General features: G+C 42.5%; 2 protein-coding genes across 16 annotated transcripts in view; both read left to right on the forward strand.

Moving 5' to 3' along the window:
* LOC129827747 (protocadherin alpha-C2-like) overlaps positions 1–24529 on the forward strand; it is a 217925-nt gene that overhangs the window by 23239 nt on the left and 170157 nt on the right. For 2 of the 15 annotated variants that reach the window (XM_055888865.1, XM_055888878.1), the window contains exon 1: positions 4168–6731. The exons of 4 other annotated variants lie outside the window; for them this stretch is intronic. In XM_055888865.1, the coding sequence (XP_055744840.1) occupies positions 4368–6731 (2364 nt within the window). In that variant the 5' untranslated portion in view covers positions 4168–4367. Of the gene's footprint in view, positions 1–259; positions 2823–4167; positions 6732–10576; positions 13402–17261; positions 19782–19817; positions 23077–24529 lie in introns of those variants that run through there. 9 more of the 15 variants (XM_055888863.1, XM_055888875.1, XM_055888861.1 and 6 more) reach the window with 7 other exon arrangements.
* Positions 14059–16630, forward strand: LOC129827757 (protocadherin alpha-3-like). The gene has a single exon (XM_055888890.1). The coding sequence runs from the start codon at positions 14240–14242 to the stop codon at positions 16613–16615; it is 2376 nt and encodes a 791-aa protein (XP_055744865.1). The 5' UTR covers positions 14059–14239; the 3' UTR covers positions 16616–16630.

Below are 24529 nucleotides of genomic sequence, written 5' to 3' on the forward strand. Positions count from 1 at the left end.
GCTTCATTTGATATTTTTGTAAATCTGTATCAGTTGCTGGGTAGATAATATTAGCCTACATTTGCCTACACACGGTGTATATTTATGATTGTCTGTCTCTGTATGTTTGTGCCAAACATGCTTCTGGTGCTGGAGTAGCCAATGTCCTTTACACAACCATGCAATCAATGTGTGGTAGCATCGCATGGTGTCAGTGCTTTACTAGAATAACGCTCTTGAAAGCAACGCTCACGTCACACTTTTGCATCCACCCCTTAGTTGGTTTATCATTCAGTAGCTAGCTGACAAGAGTCGTAAGCGACAAGAAGATATTTCATACACACTTGAACGGAACTAAAATGCTTTTTTAGAATAATGAGCTATGATCCTATTTGTGAATCCAATGGGTAAGGTTTCCTTAATAATATAGGCATAGTGTCGCGTGCTGTGGATTCTTTTTGGACTAAATATATACAAAAATGGAACAAAGAGGACATGGAGCACGCTGGGAGCAAAGACGGAGGCTTTGGGCAATGGTTGCTTTGGTTGTCTTTTGGAGCGGAGCTTCAGCACAGTTAAGATACTCCATCTCTGAAGAGCTTAAGGAAGGAACTGTCGTGGGGAATATAGCTAAGGATTTGGGAATAGATCTGAGTACCTTGAAGGAGAGGGGATTTCGAATCGTGTCTGGCTCGACGGAGCCCCTTTTCCAGCTAAACCAGAATGACGGCATCTTGTATTTGCACCGAAAAATAGACCGAGAGGAGGTGTGTGAACGGAGCAGCGTGTGTTTGATCAACATGAAAACCGTTCTAGAGAACCCGCTGGAGATCCATTATGTCTCAGTGGAGGTGTTAGATGTTAACGACCATTCTCCCAGCTTTCCCGAGAAAGAGAAACGGTTAGAGATATTTGAGTCAGCCTTACCAGGGGCGCGATTTCAGCTCCAGGCTGCACTCGACACTGATGGTGGACAATACTCAGTTCAACAGTATAAACTCAGTCACAACGATCATTTCCGTTTGGAAGTTAAAGACCGAGGTGATGATGGCAAAATCCCGATATTAATATTAAAAAAACCACTGGATAGAGAGGCTGTAAAGAGCCATATACTGCTGCTCACAGCTATTGATGGAGGAAAACCTCCAAGATCTGGAGACATGAGAATAACTGTAGATGTACTGGATATCAATGACAACCCCCCTGTCTATACAAAAGATGCTTACTCTGTATTGGTGAATGAAAATGCTATTGTTGGCACAACAATTGTACAGGTAAACGCCACCGATTTGGACGAGGGACCAAACGGTTTAGTAATGTACTCGTTTGGCAATAGCGTGAATAGTAAATTACGCAAACTCTTTGATCTGAACCCAGTAACAGGTGAAATCATTGTGAGAGGACTGATAGATTTTGAAGAAAAAGACAAGTACGAACTCGACATACATGCATCGGATAAAGGACTTGCACCAATGACATCAGATAAAAGCGTAGTAATAAGGATAGTTGACCTCAATGACAACACTCCTGAGATTGAGGTGACATCATTTTCAAGAGCAATCGCCGAGGATTCTAGACCTGGAACCACAGTCGCGCTAATCAGTGTTAATGATTTGGACTCTGGTCTCAACGGGAAAGTTCTCTGCACTGTGATGGAAGACACAACTTTCAAACTAATGCCATCACTACAGGATAATATTTACTCTGTGGTCACCATGTCACCCCTGGATAGGGAAAAACATTCTGAATATGATGTTACAATAGTAGCCAAAGACGCAGGCCAGCCGTCCCTGTCATCTGTAAAGACTATTAGTGTTGTAGTATCAGATGTGAATGATAACAGTCCAGAGTTTTCACTGAGCCCCTATACTTTCTATGTCACTGAGAATAACCACCCAGGCGCCTCACTATTTTCCGTGAGTGCATCTGATCGTGACATAAATGAAAACGCAATTATTTCATATCATATTCTGAGAAACGGTGTAGAGGAGAATAAATTGTCATCTTTCCTCAACATAAATCCTGAAAATGGACACATACTGGCGCTAAAAAGCTTTGACTTTGAAACCTTCAAAACATTCCAATTCCAAGTTGTAGCTACAGACTCTGGAACTCCGTCACTAAGCAGCAACGTCACAATAAACGTGTTCATTCTGGATCAGAACGACAACGCTCCAGTGATCTTGTATCCAGTCAGCGCTAATGGTTCCGCTGAAGGTGTGGAGGAGATTCCCCGCAATGTGAACGCAGGACATTTGGTATCTAAAGTGAGAGCCTATGACGCTGATATAGGATATAACGGCTGGTTATTATTTTCACTGCAGGAAGTTACTGACCACAGTCTCTTTGCTTTGGACCGCTATACAGGACAGATAAGGACACTTCGGTCATTCACAGAGACAGACGAGGCTGAGCATAAACTGGTCATACTGGTAAAAGACAATGGGAACGTTTCACTCTCAGCAACAGCTACTGTGATTATCAACGTTGTGGTGCCCAAAGAGGCTTTTGCATCTTCTAATGTTAAAAGCGTAGTAAAAGACGAGGAGGAGAACAGCGTTACATTTTATTTGATCATCACTTTGGGGTCAGTTTCAGCACTTTTTATCATCAGTATCTTCGTGTTGATTATAATGCAGTGCTCCAAAGCCCCAGACGATTCCTCCAAGTATTTACAAGATGTGAATTACGACGGGACACTGTGCCACAGCATCCAGTACAGATCTGGAGACAAACGGTACATGTTAGTTGGACCCAGAATGAGTATAGGTTCTACTATTGTCCCGGGAAGCAATGGGAATACTCTAGTGGTACCTGACCACAGGAGAAGAGCTTCTGGAGAGGTAAGGAGATGAAAACGAATTTATAGTTCACAATGCTCTTACACCTGACCATTGACATGTAGTACTGATAGCATGCTTGAGTTGGAGAATTATATACGCTATCATTGTATTTGTATGTATTTAATATTTCATTGACTAAAAGGGTTATGTGTGAGTTGGTCAAATATGATGTTTTAAATCAGAGGGTTGTGTCTGTAACATGATCTGAGAGCTTGGCACGTGGAAGTTATCCTGCTTATTCCCCACCACCACACTCAGGATTTGCCGCTCAGGGCAGGCAGGGCACTGTCCACCACGGTGGTGCTGAAACGTTGGGCTATTCAACCATAGAGAATTATAGAGGCCTCTATAGGCCAAACGGCCGTTTTAGCATGGGCAGCACCATTTAGTGCTTCCACCATGCTTCCGCCATTTTGAAGTAGCCAAAGTAGTCAACTAGCTGGGGTTTCCTATAGGTTGTACCCTCAATGGCGCTGCCCATGCTGTCACATAAGCTATAATGGCACAGATATATAAAACGGTCCTCTATCTATCTCTAGGAATTCAATACCCTGTTTGCATAATGAAGTGTTGTCCCCCAAAAAGGACAGCATAAATAGCTTTATTTATTTAAATATGGGAGACTTGTTGCATGCTTCAGTACATTTTATTTAACGGAACCTTTAAGACATATGAATTATGGGTCTGCCGAGTCCATTCATCAAAATCAAATCAAATCAAATTGTATTTGTCACATGCGCAGAATACAACAGTTGCCGACCTTACCGTGACATTCTTACTTGCAAGCCCTTAACCCACAATGCAGATCAAGAAAAAGAGTTAACAAAATATTTACTAAATTAACTAAAGTAAAACATTTAATTAAAAGTAACACAATAAAATAACAATAAAGAGCCTATATACAGGGGGTACCGGTACCGAGTCAATGTGCGGGGTACAGGCTTGGTCGAGGTAATTTGTACATCTAAGTAAAGTGACTATGCATAGATAATAAACAGTGAGTAGCAGTGTAAAAACAAAGGGGGTGGCAATGTAAATAGTCCGGGTGGACATTTGATGAATGGACCTAGACTTGTCGCCCCCATACCTCTTGCTGTGTGGTAGCAGAGAGAACAGTCTATGACCTGGGTGACTGGAGCCTTTGACAATTTTTATTCTAACCTTGCACTGACCTTTCTACCCCATGCGTTGTGCCAATATAGCATTCTGGGTGGGTTGGACTAGTAAAAGTAGGCCTAACATTATTAAACAACAGCGCAATGCGAGTTAGAATCGCATGGTGTCAGTACCAAACTATAGCCCTTCTGGTAGAAATACTATCGTCATGCTTTTGAGCCCTCCTCCTGGCTGGTTTGGTAGGTTTGATCGGTCCCTGGAGTTATACAGTCGTGCAGGTTCGTGGAAAGAATAAGATCTAGAATTGACATAAATAAGACTATTGTTTGTTTATTCGTTTTGGTATTTGACGCAAAAACTGGAAAGACAACGGTCACAAATGAAGGAATAGTGGAAGTGCTGTGGATTAGGGCTATTTGTCTTGAAAACATGGAACAAAGAGGATGCGGCGCATGGCGGGAGCGACGGCAGAGGGTCGTCTTCATGGTTGCTTTGGTTCTGTTTTGGAGCGGAGCTTCTGCACAGATAAGATACTCCATCTCTGAAGAGCTTAAGGAAGGAACTGTCGTGGGGAATATAGCTAAGGATTTGGGAATAGATCTGAGCACCTTGAAGGAGAGGGGATTTCGAATCGTGTCTGGCTCGACCGAGCCCCTTTTCCAGCTAAACCAGAATGATGGCATCTTGTCTGTGAACCGAAAAATAGACCGAGAGGAGGTGTGTGAACGGAGCAGCGTGTGTTTGATCAACATGAAAACCGTTCTAGAGAACCCGCTGGAGATCCATTATGTCTCAGTGGAGGTGTTAGACGTTAACGACCATTCTCCCAGCTTTCCCGAGAAAGAGAATCGGTTAGAAATATACGAGTCCGCTTTACCTGGTGCACGATTTCAGCTGCAAGCTGCCGTTGATCCAGATGGTGGCCAGTACTCGGTTCAGCAATATAAACTCAGTCATAATGACCATTTTCGTTTGGAGGTTAAAGATCGAGGAAGGGAAGGTAAAATTCCTGTTGTAAATCTACTAAAGCCCCTAGATAGAGAGGCTATGAAAACACATACATTACTACTCACAGCCATTGATGGAGGAAAACCTCCCAGGTCTGGGACTGTGGAAATAGTTATTGATGTTTTAGATGTAAATGATAATATGCCCGTTTTTGTCAAAGAGTTATACTCAGTGACATTGAATGAAAATTCTCCAATAGGCACGACAGTCGTGCAAGTAAATGCCACGGATTTAGACGAGGGTTCGAATGCCGAGGTCCTTTACTTTTTCGGTAAAATGGTAAAAAACAAGATACGTAAACTTTTCGATGTAAATACAAATACGGGTGAGATAGTTGTGAAAGAAGTTGTCGATTTCGAGCTACAAGACAGCTATGAGATTGACATAATGGCATCTGATAAAGGATCTGCCCCTCTGACAACTGACAAAAGCATAACAGTAAAGATTATTGACCTCAACGATAATGCACCTGAGATCGAGGTGACGTCTTTTTCGAACGCAATCCCCGAGGATTCTAGACCAGGTACCACTGTAGCACTGATCAGTGTTAATGATTTAGACTCTGGTCTTAATGGCAAAGTGATCTGCTCTTTAGTTGAGGACATACCATTTACATTAATGCCGTCTTTACAGGACAACATGTATTCTGTAGTCACCAAGTCATCACTGGATCGAGAGAAATTATCACAATATGATCTAACAATAGTTGCTAAAGACGCAGGCCAGCCGCCCCTGTCATCTGTAAAGACTATAAGCGTAGTTATATCAGATGTGAATGACAACAGTCCAGAGTTTACATTAAGCTCCTATACTTTATATATCACTGAGAATAGCGACCCAGGTGCCTCAGTATTTTACGTGACTGCTTCAGATCGGGACATAGATGAAAACGCTCTTATTTCATATTATATTCTTAGAGACGGTGGTGACGAGAACAAATGGGCATCTTTCCTCAACATAATTTCAGAAAATGGAAACATTTTGGCGCTAAAAAGCTTTGACTTTGAAACTTTAAAAACATTCAAATTCCAAGTTGTAGCTACAGACTCTGGAACTCCGTCACTAAGCAGCAACGTCACAATAAACGTGTTCATTCTGGATCAGAACGACAACGCTCCAGTGATCTTGTATCCAGTCAGCGCTAACGGTTCCACTGAAGGTGTGGAGGAGATTCCTCGCAATGTGAACGCAGGCCATTTGGTGACTAAAGTGAGAGCCTATGACGCTGATATAGGATATAACGGCTGGTTATTATTTTCAATTCAGGAAGTTACTGACCACAGTCTCTTTGCCTTGGACCGCTATACAGGACAGATAAGGACACTTCGGTCATTCACAGACACCGACGAGGCTGAGCATAAACTGGTCATACTGGTAAAAGACAATGGGAACGTTTCACTGTCAGCAACAGCTACTGTGATTATCAACGTTGTGGAGCCCAAAGAGGCTTTTGCAGCTTCTGATGTTAAAAGCGCAGTAAAAGACGAGGAGGAGAACAGCGTTACATTTTATTTGATCATCACTTTGGGGTCAGTTTCAGCACTTTTTATCATCAGTATCTTCGTGTTGATTATAATGCAGTGCTCCAAAGCCCCAGACGATTCCTCCAAGTATTTACAAGATGTGAATTACGACGGGACACTGTGCCACAGCATCCAGTACAGATCCGGAGACAAACGGTACATGTTAGTTGGACCCAGAATGAGTATAGGTTCTACTATAGTCCCGGGCAGCAATGGGAATACTCTAGTGATACCTGAACACAGGAGGAGAGCTTCTGGAGAGGTAAGAAGATACAGTTGAAGTCGGAAGTTTACATACACCTTAGCCAAAAACATTTAAACTTCGTTTTTCACAATTCCTGACATTTAATCCTAGTTAACATTACATACACTCAATTAGTATTTGGTAGCATTGCCTTTAAATTGTTTAACTTGTGTCTCACGTTTCGGGTAGCCTTTCACAAGCTTCCCACAATAAGTTGTGTGAATTTTGGCCCATTCCTCCTGACAGAGCTGGTAACTGAGCCAGGGTTGTAGGCCTCCGTGCTCGCACACACTTTTTCAGTTCTGCCCACAACTTTTCTATGGGATTGAGGTCAGGGCTTTGTGATGGCCACTCCAATACCTTGACTTTGTTGTCCTTAAGCCATTTTGCCACAACTTTGGAAGTATGCTTGGGGTCAATGTCCATTTGGAAGACCCATTTGTGACCAAGCTTTAACTTCCTAGCTGATGTCTTGAGATGTTGCTTCACTGATAATGTTTTTACTGATATAACACGCCCTTCCCCCATCCTGGGAAAATATGATTTGTCCCCCCCCAATATATCACTGTAAACATAACCATGTAATTTCAATAATATTAATAATACGCAATGAAAGCACTTGTGCTGATTATAGACACTTAATAGCGCGTTTTTAAGTTTCAAAAGATTGCGACCTCCCTCCCTTTGCCTTACAATGGTTTGATCTACTGCCCCCCCCCCCCCCCCCCCCCCCAGCAGTGGCACATGATGCAGGTACTGTGCATGTGTGGGAATCTGACAGTGTCTGTTGTTGGTGGCTGACCTCCAGTAAGTAGTTCAAACAAAGGATATGTTAGACATGTCTTTACTTCTACCACTCAATACAAGAAAACACATTTTAACCTTCTCCAGTCTTATTTTTTGCTGCATTAAATTAAAGGTCACTCTCTATGTTAGCTAGCGGTTAGCTGCTGTTTGCTAGCTAGCTACAGTAACGTCAACCAGTGTTTGCAGCTATTTGAATTTGAGTCAATGAGAGAAGCTAGCAATGCAATGTAGTGTTCCTTAGCTGGCAAGGTAACAGAGGGTTCGTGTCTACCGTCTGAAAAGCACTCAATGCACATAACTAACGTGAGGTTAATCCAGTCAATCGCACCATAGCGATGCTGTTTTATGTTGGCAGGGTTCACACACACAATAGCTGAATTTGCAGAGCTAGCGCGCAAACTAAAGCAAACATTAGCTAGCAAGCTAGTACCTATTCCATTTATGTGGCGTCGTCAAATATGGAATCTCTGATATCGTCAGTTTATTCCAAGATCAGCATGCAGCTGTAGTGCTTCGAAGTCCCTGTGATCAGGTTAGCGATAAACTGAACTCCAAACTGAACAGAACTACACTCTCTTCTACCATTGTCTTAAATATCTTTAATGGTCTCGTTGCAAAAGCTAAATTGTCGCTAGGGGACTTTGAAGCACCTGATAATAGCAAATACCACAGAAACGGAATTGGTGCTCGCTAGCTCTGCAAATTCAGCTATTGTTGGAAGCCAGCCAATATAAAACAAACTATATTCAAATTTCAAAAGGTTGCAGCATATGTTGTGAACTCATACAGCTGCCAACCCTTGTCACTGCAATCAGTTTCACATTTGCTAGCTGATTAGCTAGCTCCCTTTTAGATCGAAGCCCATCTAGAATGATAGATGATAGAAGCCCATCTCCTACTGTTAATAACCTGCACACTGTGTGTGTGTGTGTGTGTTCGTGTGGCCAGCCAGCCAGGTAGAAAAATGGCAGAAAAAAGACAGACATCAGAGTATTTTTCAGTACACCAAAACGCAAAGTAAGAACCCTAGTAGCCTAATATCTCAAAGACTAGTTGGTAAAATGTTCATAAGAAAGAAGTGAAATGGTAATGGAAATGTTTCACAATGATGTCATTAGGCAGAGCAGGCAACAGATGGCACACAGACAGCAGAGCTGGGGACAGATGGGCAGGGACAGACTGGCAGAGACAGACTGGCAGGGACAGACTGGCAGAGACAGGGAGTCTCCGGTAAGTTTGTTGAGTCTTTGTTTGGCAACATTATGAAAGGTTCTCTCTTTTTTAGACTTGTTAAATGGGGACATAATTGGAAAATGCCATGGATACCCACTCTCAACTTAACCTGGTGACTGAACTAAGATTTGTTTAAGGCAATGGTATTGCTGTTGTGATTAATTGTGTTGTTTTGGGTACCGTAGTTACGAGTACGGCAAACACCTTATTTATTTTCTAGGAGACAGACTGAGTCAGTGAGGGTGGTGAAAGGGAAAGAGCCAGGGAGAGAGACTTCAGAGGACAGTGTCACAGCCATGGCAGGACCAGGTGTCAACCTTGTTGCCAGCAGCACCAGTATAGGTAACAGTGGCACAGCCATGGCAGGACCAGGTGTCAACCTTGTTGCCAGCAGCACCAGTATAGGTAACAGTGGCACAGCCATGGCAGGACCAGGTGTCAACCTTGTTGCCAGCAGCACCAGTATAGGTAACAGTGTCACAGCCATGGCAGGACCAGGTGTCAACCTTGTTGCCAGCAGCACCAGTATAGGGGACAGTGGCACAGCATTGTTCAGTTATCTCAGTGATGGCACAAAACCATATCAGCCACACCCACAATTTATAGATCTGCATACTCTTGCCAACAGAGTGTTGATGTTTCAAGAGAGATGGTTTCGTGATTTCCCCTGGCTACATTACAATCCATCAATTAAAGGAGTGTTGTGTTTTCAGAGTAGCCAAGGGTTTTCAAGACAGCCATCTTTTGGCCAAAGAGCGGATGCTGCCTTCATTAGTGCAGGATTTAGAAACTGGAGAAAAGCCATTGAAAAATTCACAGCACATCAAAATTGCCAAACCCACCGCCACGTTGTAATTGTAACAGCATACCAGCTAAATCCAATCAGTCCCCAGTTATCCAGTGCGTGGGGTAAACAGCAGAAATGACGAAAGCTATCTTGCACTGTATGAGAAAGCAACAACATTGATTGACTCCATTGAATCCATTGAGACGCACTTAAGACGATTTGCTGGCAAAGCAGTGGATCACTATAGGGCAGAATTTTTTACATGTTGGATGGTGTGGAGGTTCAGTTTGGCGACCGTTTTGACCAGGACAGTCTAAACGTCCTGCAAAAGTTGGAAAGAGCGCTTCTCACGGGGGAGTTGGATAAGTCTCTAGATCAGTACCCTGAGGTGAACATAGATTCTCTTTCAGTGCAGTTGCATTTCTTTCGCAACAAATACCCCTGTAGCAGCAGTGGAGAGGCAATTTAAAATTGTAGACTTTTTGTGACATACTTTTCCATAGCTGCTGTTTGAAGAATTGAGACACTGACTGAACAATAAATAAGTATTTTTTAAATATATTTTGGTTGATTTATTTGGGTTATTCATTGAAGTAGTTATTTCGCTTTTAGAACTGTACTTATTTGTATCTTTTTGTTCTTGTAAAGATCTTGTAGTAGACTCAGGCCAGTGGCACATATTTAATGACTATATAAATGTATCAGAAAAAGTTAAATTAAAAGGTCAATTCAATACGGAGACCAACTTTGTGATGGTTCTCAATGGAGAGTCTTAGATGAGATCACACCATGTTCATTGTATTTATGAAAACTACACCCATACAGTGTACAGTACCATTACCACCTACTGACCTTGGTTGTAAATACAAATACCTGCATACAGACTGGACTGATAAGGAACACGTCTATAACTGTTTTTATTAGTAGAATTATTATGATTTAAACATTTGAACAAGTTGGGACAACCCTTCAGTTTACTACTGCACCTATCAATTATCCAGTAGTAGTATTATAATGATTTGAACATTTGAACAAGTTGGGACAACCCTTCAGTTTACTACTGCACCTATCAATTATCCAGTAGTAGTGATTATGGTCCCTCAATATACATTTAACATATTACAACGTAGGCTATGTGTTACAGCACTACTTTTGGTGTCCCCCTCAGGAATTGCTCTTGAGAAACTTTCATGTAATTGTCCCCTCCAAAGTTGATATCAGATTTTCGTCCCTGGGTGTCAGTACACAACTAGAATTCTGCTCCTGGTAGATTTCACCCCGTCATACTTTTGAGTCCGCCCCCTTGCTGCGTAGCTTATTCAATCACTGGAGGAATACAGTCATGTAGCATCGTGGGGAGGATACGATCTAAATGTACATTCTTAAAACACTACTGGATAGTCACCATTGGTCATATTTGATAATATAATGGACAGACAACTGACACAAATTGAGAAATAGTGAATTTCTGTTGATTCTAGTTATTTATTCTAAAACATGGAACATAGAGGATGCAGGGCATGGCGCGAGCGACAGCCGTCGGTCACCTACATGGTTGCTTTGATTTTCTTTTGGATCGGAGCTTCAGCTCAGATAAGATATTCCATCTCTGAAGAACTTAAGGAAGGAACTGTCGTGGGGAATATAGCTAAAGATTTGGGAATAGATCTGAGCACCTTGAAGGAAAGGGGTTGTCGAATCGTGTCTGGCTCGACCGAGCCCCCTTTCCAGCTAAACCAGAATGACGGTATCTTGTATGTGACCCGAAAAATAGACCGAGAGGAGGTGTGCGATCGGATCACGGTGTGTTTGATCAACCTGAAAACCGTTCTAGAGAACCCGCTGGAGATCCATTATGTCGCGGTGGAGGTGTTAGATGTTAACGACCATTCTCCCAGCTTTCCCGAGAAAGATAAACGGTTAGAGATGTTTGAGTCAGCCTTACCAGGGGCGCGTTTTCAGCTACAAGCGGCGCGTGACCCAGATAGTGGCCCAAACTCTGTTCAACAATATAAACTGAGTAACAATGATCATTTTCGTTTGGAAGTTAAAGATAGAGGTGAGGACCGTAAAATGCCTATTTTGATTTTACAAAAGCAGTTAGATAGGGAGTCTGCTAAGAATCATAGATTACTGCTTACAGCCATTGATGGAGGAAAACCAGCGAGGTCTGGGACTATCGAAATAATCGTTGAGGTATTGGATGTTAATGATAACTCACCTGTCTTCACTAAAGACGTATACTCTGTAATGCTTGGTGAAAATTCTCCTGTCGGTGCAACTGTCATTCAGGTAAAAGCAACCGATTTGGACGAAGATGCAAACGGTGAAATTATATATTCATTTGGTAATGGTGTAGATGACAAGATACTGCGACTATTTGGATTGGATCCGAATACTGGTGAACTAACCGTAAAAGGTCTGATAGATTATGAGGTAAACAATATTTATGACATTGATATACAGGCATCTGATAAGGGACCCGTTCCATTGGCAACAGACAAAAGCGTAATTGTAAAGATTATTGACGTGAACGATAATGCGCCAGAGATAGAAGTGACATCATTTTCCAAGGCAATCCCCGAAGATTCCAGACCCGGAACCACTGTAGCACTAATAAGTGTTAATGATTTAGACTCTGGTCTCAATGGGAAAGTTTTATGTTCTGTAATGGAAGACTTGCCTTTCAAGCTATTGTCGTCTTTACAGGATAACATGTATTCTGTAGTCACCAAGTCACCACTGGATAGAGAGAAAGTATCTCAATATGATCTAACAATAGTAGCAAAAGACGCAGGCCAGCCGTCTCTGTCATCTGTAAAGACTATTAGTGTTGTAGTATCAGATGTGAATGATAACAGTCCAGAGTTTTCACTGAGCCCCTATACTTTCTATGTCACTGAGAATAACCACCCAGGCGCCTCAGTATTTTCCGTGAGTGCTTCAGATCGTGACATAGATGAAAACGCCTTTATTTCATATCATATTCTTAGAGACAGTGGCGAGGAGAACAAATGGGCATCTTTCCTCAACCTAAATTCAGAAAATGGGAACATTGTTGCGCTTAAAAGCTTTGATTTTGAAACCCTCAAAACATTCAAATTCCAAGTTGTAGCTACAGACTCTGGAACTCCGTCACTAAGCAGCAACGTCACAATAAACGTGTTCATTCTGGATCAGAACGACAACGCTCCAGTGATCTTGTATCCAGTCAGCGCTAATGGTTCCGCTGAAGGTGTGGAGGAGATTCCCCGCAATGTGAACGCAGGACATTTGGTATCTAAAGTGAGAGCCTATGACGCTGATATAGGATATAACGGCTGGTTATTATTTTCACTGCAGGAAGTTACTGACCACAGTCTCTTTGCCTTGGACCGTTATACAGGACAGATAAGGACACTTCGGTCATTCACAGAGACAGACGAGGCTGAGCATAAACTGGTCATACTGGTAAAAGACAATGGGAACGTTTCACTCTCAGCAACAGCTACTGTGATTATCAACGTTGTGGAGCCCAAAGAGGCTTTTGCAGCTTCTGATGTTAAAAGCGCAGTAAAAGACGAGGAGGAGAACAGCGTTACATTTTATTTGATCATCACTTTGGGGTCAGTTTCAGCACTTTTTATCACCAGTATCATCGTGTTGATTATAATGCAGTGCTCCAAAGCCCCAGACGATTCCTCCAAGTATTTACAAGATGTGAATTACGACGGGACACTGTGCAACAGCATCCAGTACAGATCCGGAGACAAACGGTACATGTTAGTTGGACCCAGAATGAGTATAGGTTCTACTATAGTCCCGGGCAGCAATGGGAATACTCTAGTGGTACCCGACCACAGGAGGAGTGCTTCTGGAGAGGTAAGAAGTTGAAAACGACCTGTTCAGAATTCTCCTACTGACCATTGCAATGCTGAGAGCGTATGCATGAGTTTGATAATGGCGTACTATTCTCATTCTGTTTGTTAGAATTTCTGTCTGGTATTTCATTGACCAAGAAAGGGTTATGTATGAATGCATGGACCATTTTAGGTTTTTAAGTAGGCTAAAGAGGTTTGTTAGCTGTTAAATGATCGCTGAAAGTGACTCTGCTCTCAGGACAGGTCGCTGTCCACCACTGTGGGGCTGAAACGCTGTCCAGTTCAATTTGCTCTTTAACTGGTGAAAGTGACGACGTATACATGCTCTTATAGTGGACATTTTATTCTTCTTTATTCTTATTTCCATGTCAGACACTTGTTGCATACATGAGTAGGGGAAATGTTGCTTAATGTTAGCAAAAATAAGCATTGTACATAATGGTTTGTAACGTGTATACCGACTTAAAAAAAAATGTCAATACAACTTTTGCAGTAAAGTTTTATCTGATATGTATCGTGTCAAGATTCCATTACTAAGTTTCAATTATAGTGTAATGTCAGGTAGAATCGCATGATGTCAGTACCCAACTACAATAACGATCTTGATAGAAATAATTACCATAATGTTTTTGACTCCGCCCACTTGCTGCTTAGATGATTCAGTCGCTAGAGGAATGCAGTTATGCAGGATCGTGGTGAGAATAAGGTTTAAAATGGACATTCTTAAAACACTATTGGATCATGAACATTTGTCATATTTGATAATATAATGGATGGACAACTGTCACCAATGAAGGAATAGTGGAAGGGCTGTGAATTCTCGTTATTTATTCTAAAACATGGAACAAAGAGGATGCAGGGCATGGCGCGAGCCACGGCAGTGGGTCACCTACATGGTTGCTTTGATTTTCTTTTGGATCGGAGCTTCAGCTCAGATAAGATACTCCATCTCTGAAGAGCTTAAGGAAGGGACTGTCGTGGGGAATATAGCTAAGGATTTGGGAATAGATCTGAGCACCTTGAAGGAGAGGGGATTTCGAATCGTGTCTGGCTCGAACGAGCCCCTTTTCCAGCTAAACCAGAATGATGGCATCTTGTACGTGAACCGAAAAATAGACCGAGAGGAGGTGTGTGAACGGAGCAGCGTGTGTTTGATCAACCTGAAAACCGTTCTAGAGAACCCGCTGGAGATCCATTATGTCTCAGTGGAAGTGTTAGATGTTAACGACCATTCTCCCAGCTTTCCCGAGAAAGAGAAACGGTTAGAGATATTTGAGTCAGCCTTACCAGGGGCGCGATTTCAGCTACAAGCAGCTCGTGACCCAGACGGTGGGATATATTCCGTTCAACAATATAAACTAAGTCAAAATTATCATTTCCGTTTAGAGGTTAAAGAACGAGGTGAGGACCGTAAAACCCCTAGTCTTATTTTACAGAAACCACTAGATAGAGAGGCTGTAAAGAGCCATATACTGCTGCTTACAGCTATTGATGGAGGAAAACCTCCAAGATCTGGAGACATGAGAATAACTGTAGATGTATCCGATGTCAATGATAACCCCCCAGTTTTTACTGAAGATGCTTACTCTGTATTTTTGAATGAAAACGCTAATATAGGAACAACAGTCATACAGGTCAACGCCACTGATCTGGACGAGGGTTCTAATGGGGAAGTTGTCTATTCATTTGGTAATGACGTGGAAGGGGAGGTCCTGGAATGTTTTGATTTAGACCCGATTACTGGCGAAATAATTGTCACAGGACTTATTGATTTTGAAGAAAATAACAAGTATGAGATCGATATACAAGCGTCAGACAAAGGGGCAGCTACTTTGACAACAGACAAAACTGTAATTATTAAAATTGTGGATGTCAACGATAATGCACCTGAGATTGAAGTGACATCATTCTCAAACTCAATATCAGAGGATTCCAGACCCGGTACCACTGTAGCACTAATCAGTGTTAATGATTTGGACTCTGGTCTCAACGGGAAAGTTGTCTGCTCTCTAACTGAGGACAACCCTTTCAAATTAACGCCATCTTTACAAGAAAGCATGTACTCTGTAGTCACCAAGTCACCACTGGATAGGGAAAAACAGTCTGAATATGATGTTACAATCGTTGCTAAAGACGCAGGCCAGCCGTCCCTGTCATCTGTAAAGACTTTTAGTGTTGTAGTATCAGATGTGAATGATAACAGTCCAGAGTTTTCACTGAGCCCCTATACTTTCTATGTCACTGAGAATAACCACCCAGGCGCCTCACTATTTTGTGTCAGTGCATCTGATCGTGACATAAATGAAAACGCAATTATTTCATATCATATTCTGAGAAACGGTGGTGACGATAACAAATGGGCATCTTTCCTCAACATAAATTCAGAAAATGGAAACATTTTGGCGCTAAAAAGCTTTGACTTTGAAACGTTAAAAACATTCAAATTCCAAGTTGTAGCTACAGACTCTGGAACTCCGTCACTAAGCAGCAACGTCACAGTGAACGTGTTCATTCTGGATCAGAACGACAACGCTCCAGTGATCTTGTATCCAGTCAGCGCTAACGGTTCCACTGAAGGTGTGGAGGAGATTCCTCGCAATGTGAACGCAGGCCATTTGGTGACTAAAGTGAGAGCCTATGACGCTGATATAGGATATAACGGCTGGTTATTATTTTCACTGCAGGAAGTTACTGACCACAGTCTCTTTGGCCTGGACCGCTATACAGGACAGATAAGGACACTTCGGTTATTCACAGAGACCGACGAGGCTGATCATAAACTGGTCACACTGGTGAAAGACAATGGGAACGTTTCACTCTCAGCAACAGCTACTGTGATTATCAACGTTGTGGAGCCCAAAGAGGCTTTTGCAGCTTCTGATGTTAAAAGCGCAGTAAAAGACGAGGAGGAGAACAGCGTTACATTTTATTTGATCATCACTTTGGGGTCAGTTTCAGCACTTTTTATCATCAGTATCTTCGTGTTGATTATAATGCAGTGCTCCAAAGCCCCAGACGATTCCTCCAAGTATTTACAAGATGTGAATTACGACGGGACACTGTGCCACAGCATCCAGTACAGATCCGGAGACAAACGGTACATGTTAGTTGGACCCAGAATGAGTATAGGTTCTACTATTGTCCCGGGCAGCAATGGGAATACTCTAGTGGTACCTGACCACAGGAGGAGAGCTTCTGGAGAGGTAAGAAATTGAAAACAACCTTGTATTTCACTGTCATCACGTACCCTCTATTGAGCCTGATTTTCGAGTAACATTTTTAGTCATTTGTGAGTATTTTAAATAGGCCTGTGTTGTTTTGACGTACAAGGGGTTGTATCTTCTCACATGATCTCACAACAGAAGTTGCTCAGTCATTTACAGCCGCTGCTCACTGGGCGCTGTTCGCCACAGTGGTGCTGAAACGCTGGGCACTTCAAAGCACTATTTGATGAAAGCCTGCACTATTTGATGAAAGCTTGACAAAAGGTGATGACATATAAACTCTCCTCTTTCTCTATAAATCTTTCTCAATTTAATTTCCTTGTGTGTCACTTGTTGCATTCTTGAATAACGGTTTAGTTCTTGTAAAGACATCATGATATGTCATATTCAACCAGAAGTCCCATATCTTTACACCTTTTGCAGTAACGTTTTGTCAAATGTGTATTGTGCCAAGGTAGTTTTCAGTATTGAAATATAAAAATGTAAACTCTTAACTGATATTGTAATGTGACGTAGTATCGCAAGGTGTCAGTACCCAACTAGAATAACACTCCTGACACATTTCCTCCCGTCATATTTTGAGTCCGCCCCCTTGTTGGTTTCGTAGATTATTCAGTTGATGGAGGAATTCAGTCATGCAGCATCGTGGGGAGAATAATATCTTAAATTGCCAGAATAAATATAACTTTGGATAATTAGCTGATGTTATAGTTACGAATGTAATGGATAGAGCGTTTCCCCAGATTGAGGCATAGCGGAAGTACTGTGTACAGTTTTTACTTATCTGGAAATCATGGAACAAAGAGGATTCAGGGCATGGAGGCAGCGACGGCAGTGGGTCGTCTTCATGGTTGCTTTGGTTCTCTTTTGGATCGGAGCTTCAGCTCAGATAAGATACTCCATCTCTGAAGAGCTTAAGGAAGGAACTGTCGTGGGGAATATAGCTAAGGATTTGGGAATAGATCTGAGCACCTTGAAGGAGAGGGGATTTCGAATCGTGTCGGGCTCGACCGAGTCCCTTTTCCAGCTAAACCAGAATGACGGCATCTTGTATGTGAACCGAAAAATAGACCGAGAGGAGGTGTGTGAACGGAGCAGCGTGTGTTTGATCAACATGAAAACTGTTCTAGAGAACCCGCTGGAGATCCATTATGTCTCAGTGGAGGTGTTAGACGTTAACGACCATTCTCCCAGCTTTCCCGAAAAAGAGAAACGGTTAGGGATATTTGAGTCAGCCTTACCAGGGGCGCGATTTCAGCTACAACCTGCCCGGGACCCAGACGGTGGGATATATTCTGTTCAACAATATAAACTCAGCCACAACGATCATTTCCGTTTAGAAGTTAAAGACCGTGGAAAGGATGGTAAAATCCCTATTCTAAATCTCCAGAAACCACTAGATAGAGAAGCTTTGAAAAGGCATAAATTACTGCTCACAGCCATTGATGGAGACAAACCTCCCAAGTCTGGGACTCTAGAAATATTAGTGGACGTTTTAGATGTTAATGACAATATGCCTGTTTTCACTAAAGAGTCATACTCTGTGACGCTAAATGAAAATTCTCCTATTGGCACAACAGTCATACAAGTCAATGCTACGGATTTGGACGAGGGTTCAAACGGTGAAATCATTTATTATTTTGGTAGTAATGTGAACAGTAAGTTACGTGACCTTTTTGAAGTAAATGCTATTTCAGGTGAGATAATTGTCAAAGAATGGATCGATTTTGAAATAGAGGACAGCTATGAGATTGATATACAGGCATCGGATAAGGGATCTGCACCCCTGACAGCAGACAAAAGCGTAACAGTAAAGATCGTTGACCTGAATGATAATGCACCCGAGATAGAGGTGACGTCCTTTTCTAACGCAATCCCCGAGGATTCTAGACCCGGTACCACTGTAGCACTAATCAGTGTCAGTGATGCGGATTCTGGTCTCAATGGGAAACTTCTCTGTTCTATAAGCGATGGCGTCCCGTTCACTCTAACGCCGTCTTCACAGGATAACATGTATTCTGTAGTCACCAAGTCACCACTGGATAGGGAAAAACAGTCTGAATATGATCTAACAATCGTTGCTAAAGACGCAGGCCAGCCGTCCCTGTCATCTGTAAAGACTATTAGTGTTGTAGTATCAGATGTGAATGATAACAGTCCAGAGTTTTCACTGAGCCCCTATACTTTCTATGTCACTGAGAATAACCACCCAGGTGCCTCAGTATTTTGTGTGAGTGCTTCAGATCGTGACATAAATGAAAACGCAATTATTTCATATCATATTATGAGAGACGGTGGTGACGATAACAAATGGGCATCTTTCCTCAACATAAATTCAGAAAATGGAAACATCTTGGCGCTAAAAAGCTTTGACTTTGAAACTTTAAAAACATTCAAATTCCAAGTTGTAGCTACAGACTCTGGAACTCCGTCACTAAGCAGCAACGTCACAATAAACGTGTTTATTCTGGATCAGAACGACAACGCTCCAGTGATCTTGTATCCAGTCAGCGCTAACGGTTCCACTGAAGGTGCGGAGGAGATTCCCCGCAATATGAACGCAGGCCATTTGGTGACTAAAGTGAGAGCCTATGACGCTGATATAGGATATAACGGCTGGTTATTATTTTCACTGCAGGAAGTTACTGACCACAGTCTCTTTGGCCTGGACCGCTATACAGGACAGATAAGGACACTTCGGTCATTCACAGAGACCGACGAGGCTGAGCATAAACTGGTCATACTGGTAAAAGACAATGGGAACGTTTCACTCTCAGCAACAGCTACTGTGATTATCAACGTTGTGGAGCCCAAAGAGGCTTTTGCAGCTTCTGATGTTAAAAGCGCAGTAAAAGACGAGGAGGAGAACAGCGTTACATTTTATTTGATCATCACTTTGGGGTCAGTTTCAGCACTTTTTATCACCAGTATCATCGTGTTGATTATAATGCAGTGCTCCAAAGCCCCAGACGATTCCTCCAAGTATTTACAAGATGTGAATTATGACGGGACACTGTGCCACAGCATCCAGTACAGATCCGGAGACAAACGGTACATGTTAGTTGGACCCAGAATGAGTATAGGTTCTACTATAGTCCCGGGCAGCAATGGGAATACTCTAGTGGTACCTGACCACAGGAGAAGAGCTTCTGGAGAGGTAAGAAGTTGACAACATTGTCATGAGTAACTAACTACTCGTTAGTTCTCAGTTTTTTTCAATCGAAGTACTATTTCTGATGGTTACTGGATCCGTGCCCCAGTACCTGAATGTATGAGTTGTCTATGGGGTGGCACATATGATAGCCATTATTGTATGTGGCAAAAGCGTGCATTTGTTTGTGTTATTATCTGAATCGGTCGATTAGAAATATTGTGTATACCTCAGAGGGCGCTGTCCCACGGGGTTTTTCTCGTCAAAAGACGCTGTACTAGGGACTTCCGCTGTCCATGGTTCTGAAAACTGGTGGAGTACATTCGGCATCTTCGTTGTGACAAAACTCTCTTCAGATGGTTAAAGACACTTTGTAGTTTCACTTAGGCTATAGAAGATGCCTTTTCAGTCTGTTTTGACATAGTCCAAACCATGTAGTTCTATGTAGGACACTTGTTCCAAACTTCTAAACATCAACCAACATACACACCCTGACGTGTCATAAGGATGTTCCCCATGCATGTCCCATCTTTGCCTAACCAGTACAATGGTTTGTAATGTTGTTTTTTCGTTTACAATGTTTTGTTTCGAAATAGCACTCGGTATTCGTGTAGTAAAATATCGTAAAGGGTTTAATTATACGCAATCCTGCAATATGAGGCTGAAACGCATGGTGTCAGTGCGCAAGTAGAAGAAGGGTTATGAAATAACTCTATTGGTCATACTTTTGAGTCCTCCCTTTATAGCTGGTTTGGTATTTAGTCGCTAGCAGACTACAGCCGTGAGCTTCGAGGATAAATTGTCATTTGAAACCTTTCAATGCTAACCTATTGTAAGATACCGAGCTGTGATTATATTTGGGAATGCAGTGAATAAGATGACGTTGCCGGCAGAGGCGTAGTGAAACTGCTCTGGATTTCTCTTTAACCTTAAAAACATGGAACAAAGAGGATGCGGGGCATGGCGGGAGCGACGGCAGAGAGTCGTCTTCATGGTTGCTATGTTTTTGTTTTGGACCGTGGCATCTGCACAGATAAGATACTCCATCTCTGAAGAGCTTATGGAAGGAACTGTCGTGGGGAATATAGCTAAGGATTTGGGAATAGATCTGAGTACCTTGAAGGAGAGGGGATTTCGAATCGTGTCCGGGTCGACCGAGCACCTTTTCCAGCTAAACCAGAATGACGGCATCTTGTCTGTGAACCGAAAAATAGACCGAGAGGAGGTGTGTGAACGGAGCAGCGTGTGTTTGATCAACCTGAAAACCGTTCTAGAGAACCCGCTGGAGATCCATTATGTCTCAGTGGAGGTGTTAGACGTTAACGACCATTCTCCCAGCTTTCCCGAGAAAGAGAAACGATTAGAGATTTCAGAGTCCAGGTTACCCGGGGCGCGATTTCAGCTACAAGCAGCGCGTGACCCAGATGAAGGTCCGTTCTCCGTTCAACAATATACACTGAGTCATAATGACCATTTTCGTTTGGAAGTTAAAGATCGAGGTGAGGACGGTAAAATTCCGTTTTTGGTTTTACAGAAGCCACTAGATAGAGAGGCTGTAAGAAGCCATAAATTACTCCTCACTGCCATTGATGGTGGAAAACCACCCAGATCTGGAACTCTCGAAATATCAGTGGATGTACTGGATGTTAATGACAATACTCCTATGTTCACTAAAGATATATATTCTGTAAGTGTAAATGAAAACGCTCCTTTGGGAACTATGGTAATAAAGGTAAATGCCACCGATTTAGATAGTGGCCAGAATGGGAATGTAATTTACTCATTTGGCAATGACGTCAACAGCAATTTAAGGAAACTTTTTGATGTGGACACCATTACAGGTGAAATAACTGTAAAAGGACAAATAGATTTTGAGGAAAGGGATAGCTATCTGGTTGATATACAGGCATCCGATCAAGGACAACTTCCTCTGACAATAGACAAAAGCGTCAAAATTAAAATCGTTGACCTCAACGACAATGCACCTGAGATTGAGGTGACATCATTTTCTAAGGCAATTCCCGAAGATTCTAGGCCCGGAACCACGGTGGCACTGATTAGTGTTACTGATTTGGACTCTGGTCTCAATGGGAAAGTTCTCTGCCATGTATTGGAAGACGTACCTTTCACACTATTGCCATCTCTACATGACAACATGTACTCTGTAGTCACCAAGTCACCACTAGATAGAGAGAAAGTATCTCAATATGATCTAACAATAGTAGCAAAAGACGCAGGCCAGCCGTCACTGTCATCTGTAAAGACTATTAGTGTTGTAGTATCAGATGTGAATGATAACAGTCCAGAGTTTTCACTGAGCCCCTATACTTTCTATGTCACTGAGAATAACCACCCAGGCGCCTCAGTATTTTCCGTGAGTGCATCTGATCGTGACATAAATGAAAACACTATTATTTCATATCATATTCTCAGAGACGGTGGTGACGTGAACAAATGGGCATCTTTTCTCAACATAAATTCAGAAAATGGAAACATTTTGGCGCTAAAAAGCTTTGACTTTGAAACGTTAAAAACATTCAAATTCCAAGTTGTAGCTACAGACTCTGGAACTCCGTCACTAAGCAGCAACGTCACAATAAACGTGTTCATTCTGGATCAGAACGACAACGCTCCAGTGATCTTGTATCCAGTCAGCGCTAACGGTTCCGCTGAAGGTGTGGAGGAGATTCCCCGCAATGTGAACGCAGGACATTTGGTATCTAAAGTGAGAGCCTATGACGCTGATATAGGATATAACGGCTGGTTATTATTTTCACTGCAGGAAGTTACTGACCACAGTCTCTTTGCTTTGGACCGCTATACAGGACAGATAAGGACACTTCGGTCATTCACAGAGACAGACGAGGCTGAGCATAAACTGGTCATACTGGTAAAAGACAATGGGAACGTTTCACTCTCAGCAACAGCTACTGTGATTATCAACGTTGTGGAGCCCAAAGAGGCTTTTGCAGCTTCTGATGTTAAAAGCGCAGTAAAAGACGAGGAGGAGAACAGCGTTACATTTTATTTGATCATCACTTTGGGGTCAGTTTCAGCACTTTTTATCACCAGTATCATCGTGTTGATTATAATGCAGTGCTCCAAAGCCCCAGACGATTCCTCCAAGTATTTACAAGATGTGAATTACGACGGGACACTGTGCCACAGCATCCAGTACAGATCCGGAGACAAACGGTACATGTTAGTTGGACCCAGAATGAGTATAGGTTCTACTATAGTCCCGGGCAGCAATGGGAATACTCTAGTGGTACCTGACCACAGGAGGAGAGCTTCTGGAGAGGTAAGGAGGTCATCAATCTAAAATATATTAAAATCTTCTATGGGTGGCCTAATATAGCCCGTTTTGTCCTGTCATGGATGTCTCAACTAGCTGACTGTGTAACTGAGTGGACCTATGTAATATGTTGGTGACACGGCTGTCATGCTGTAACATGAGACGCAATGGAGTATAGGACTTTATTTAGTTGGACATGTCACTCGACAGCCATTACTTCCCCATCTGTTTTAACTAAACAACTCACTTTGGATAGGTAGGCTGGTCTGATCCTATATGGTTAGAGGTGAGCAGGAAAGAGGATTGTTTTCACAGGTATATATGGTGGTTCCAGTCTGCTTGTTCAGGAGGGTCAGCCTGGGCTTGGTGTTGTATTGATACAATGTTGATACTTGTTAATGAAACAAGGGAAAATATCCATGTAATTCATAGATTAGTGAACATGCTCAGGCCAACACGTGACCGAGAACTATTTAGACTATAAGTAGGTAAAATATAATGCTGACCGTAGATCAGCGGATGGGGCTAACTTCAGCCTCATACTCATAGAGCCGTACGTTGAGCCTTATTTACAGGGCCTTGGTCCATGCATTTCCCTCTTCAGCTTGTGTTGTTGCCTTGAATGGAGCTATTTCAGCAATCAAAGGCTTTTCATAATCCTTATGTGGGGCTACGTCCCCTTCAGAAAGAGAGTCTACTGGAGATTTAACGCAGCCTTGAAACCTATGACACTATCATATCAGCCCCTTTTCCAGACAGTCAAGTTGTTTTGGTTACTAACAATCTAGCTGTGCCCTTTAGTCATGTCAACTGAATAATTTGGCTGTTGTGTTGTTTTAATTAGATGGGTTATTAGCCTGTCTTATCATGTGGCATGTAGCTTTGTAAGACAACAGTGGTGTGTGTGTGCGTGCCCGTCAGTGAATGAGTATGAGTGAGCGGACACCTGGGGCCATTGATTTGTGAGGGGCCCTTCGTGCCCGCTCCCATGCCCTATAATTATGTATTCTTTTGTGACAAATGTGTAAACAGGTAGACCAGAGGGGCCGCGTCTCTGATTGGCAGATGAGTGACAACCACAATTAGAAGCACCTGCTGCCCATCTGTTGTTCTTCAAAAATACTGTTTTGAACTGAAGAACATCGTACCTACACACTGAAGAAGGATGTTAAGACGAAACATCTGTGTACACTATCCCGGATGCAGTAAAACATTTAAAACATTGAATAATGAAGTAAGCTTTAAGCGACATATTTTGGAGTGTGAACCCATTCCACCTCCTTGTTTGTCTGAATGAGTATGTGTCTGAAGGCCGGCTCTCCGTGGTGGTAACTGATTATGTGGGCCGTGCGCTGCTGAGGCTGTGCCTGTGGCTGGGAGAGAGAGAGCTGCCCGCCTCTGGCGCACCGCTAGCCAGCCGGGTAGGTTGGGGTGCGCTGCTTGGCTTCACTAGGGAGCT

Source organism: Salvelinus fontinalis, chromosome 29, assembly GCF_029448725.1.
Source record: "Salvelinus fontinalis isolate EN_2023a chromosome 29, ASM2944872v1, whole genome shotgun sequence".
Lineage (NCBI taxonomy): Eukaryota > Metazoa > Chordata > Actinopteri > Salmoniformes > Salmonidae > Salvelinus > Salvelinus fontinalis.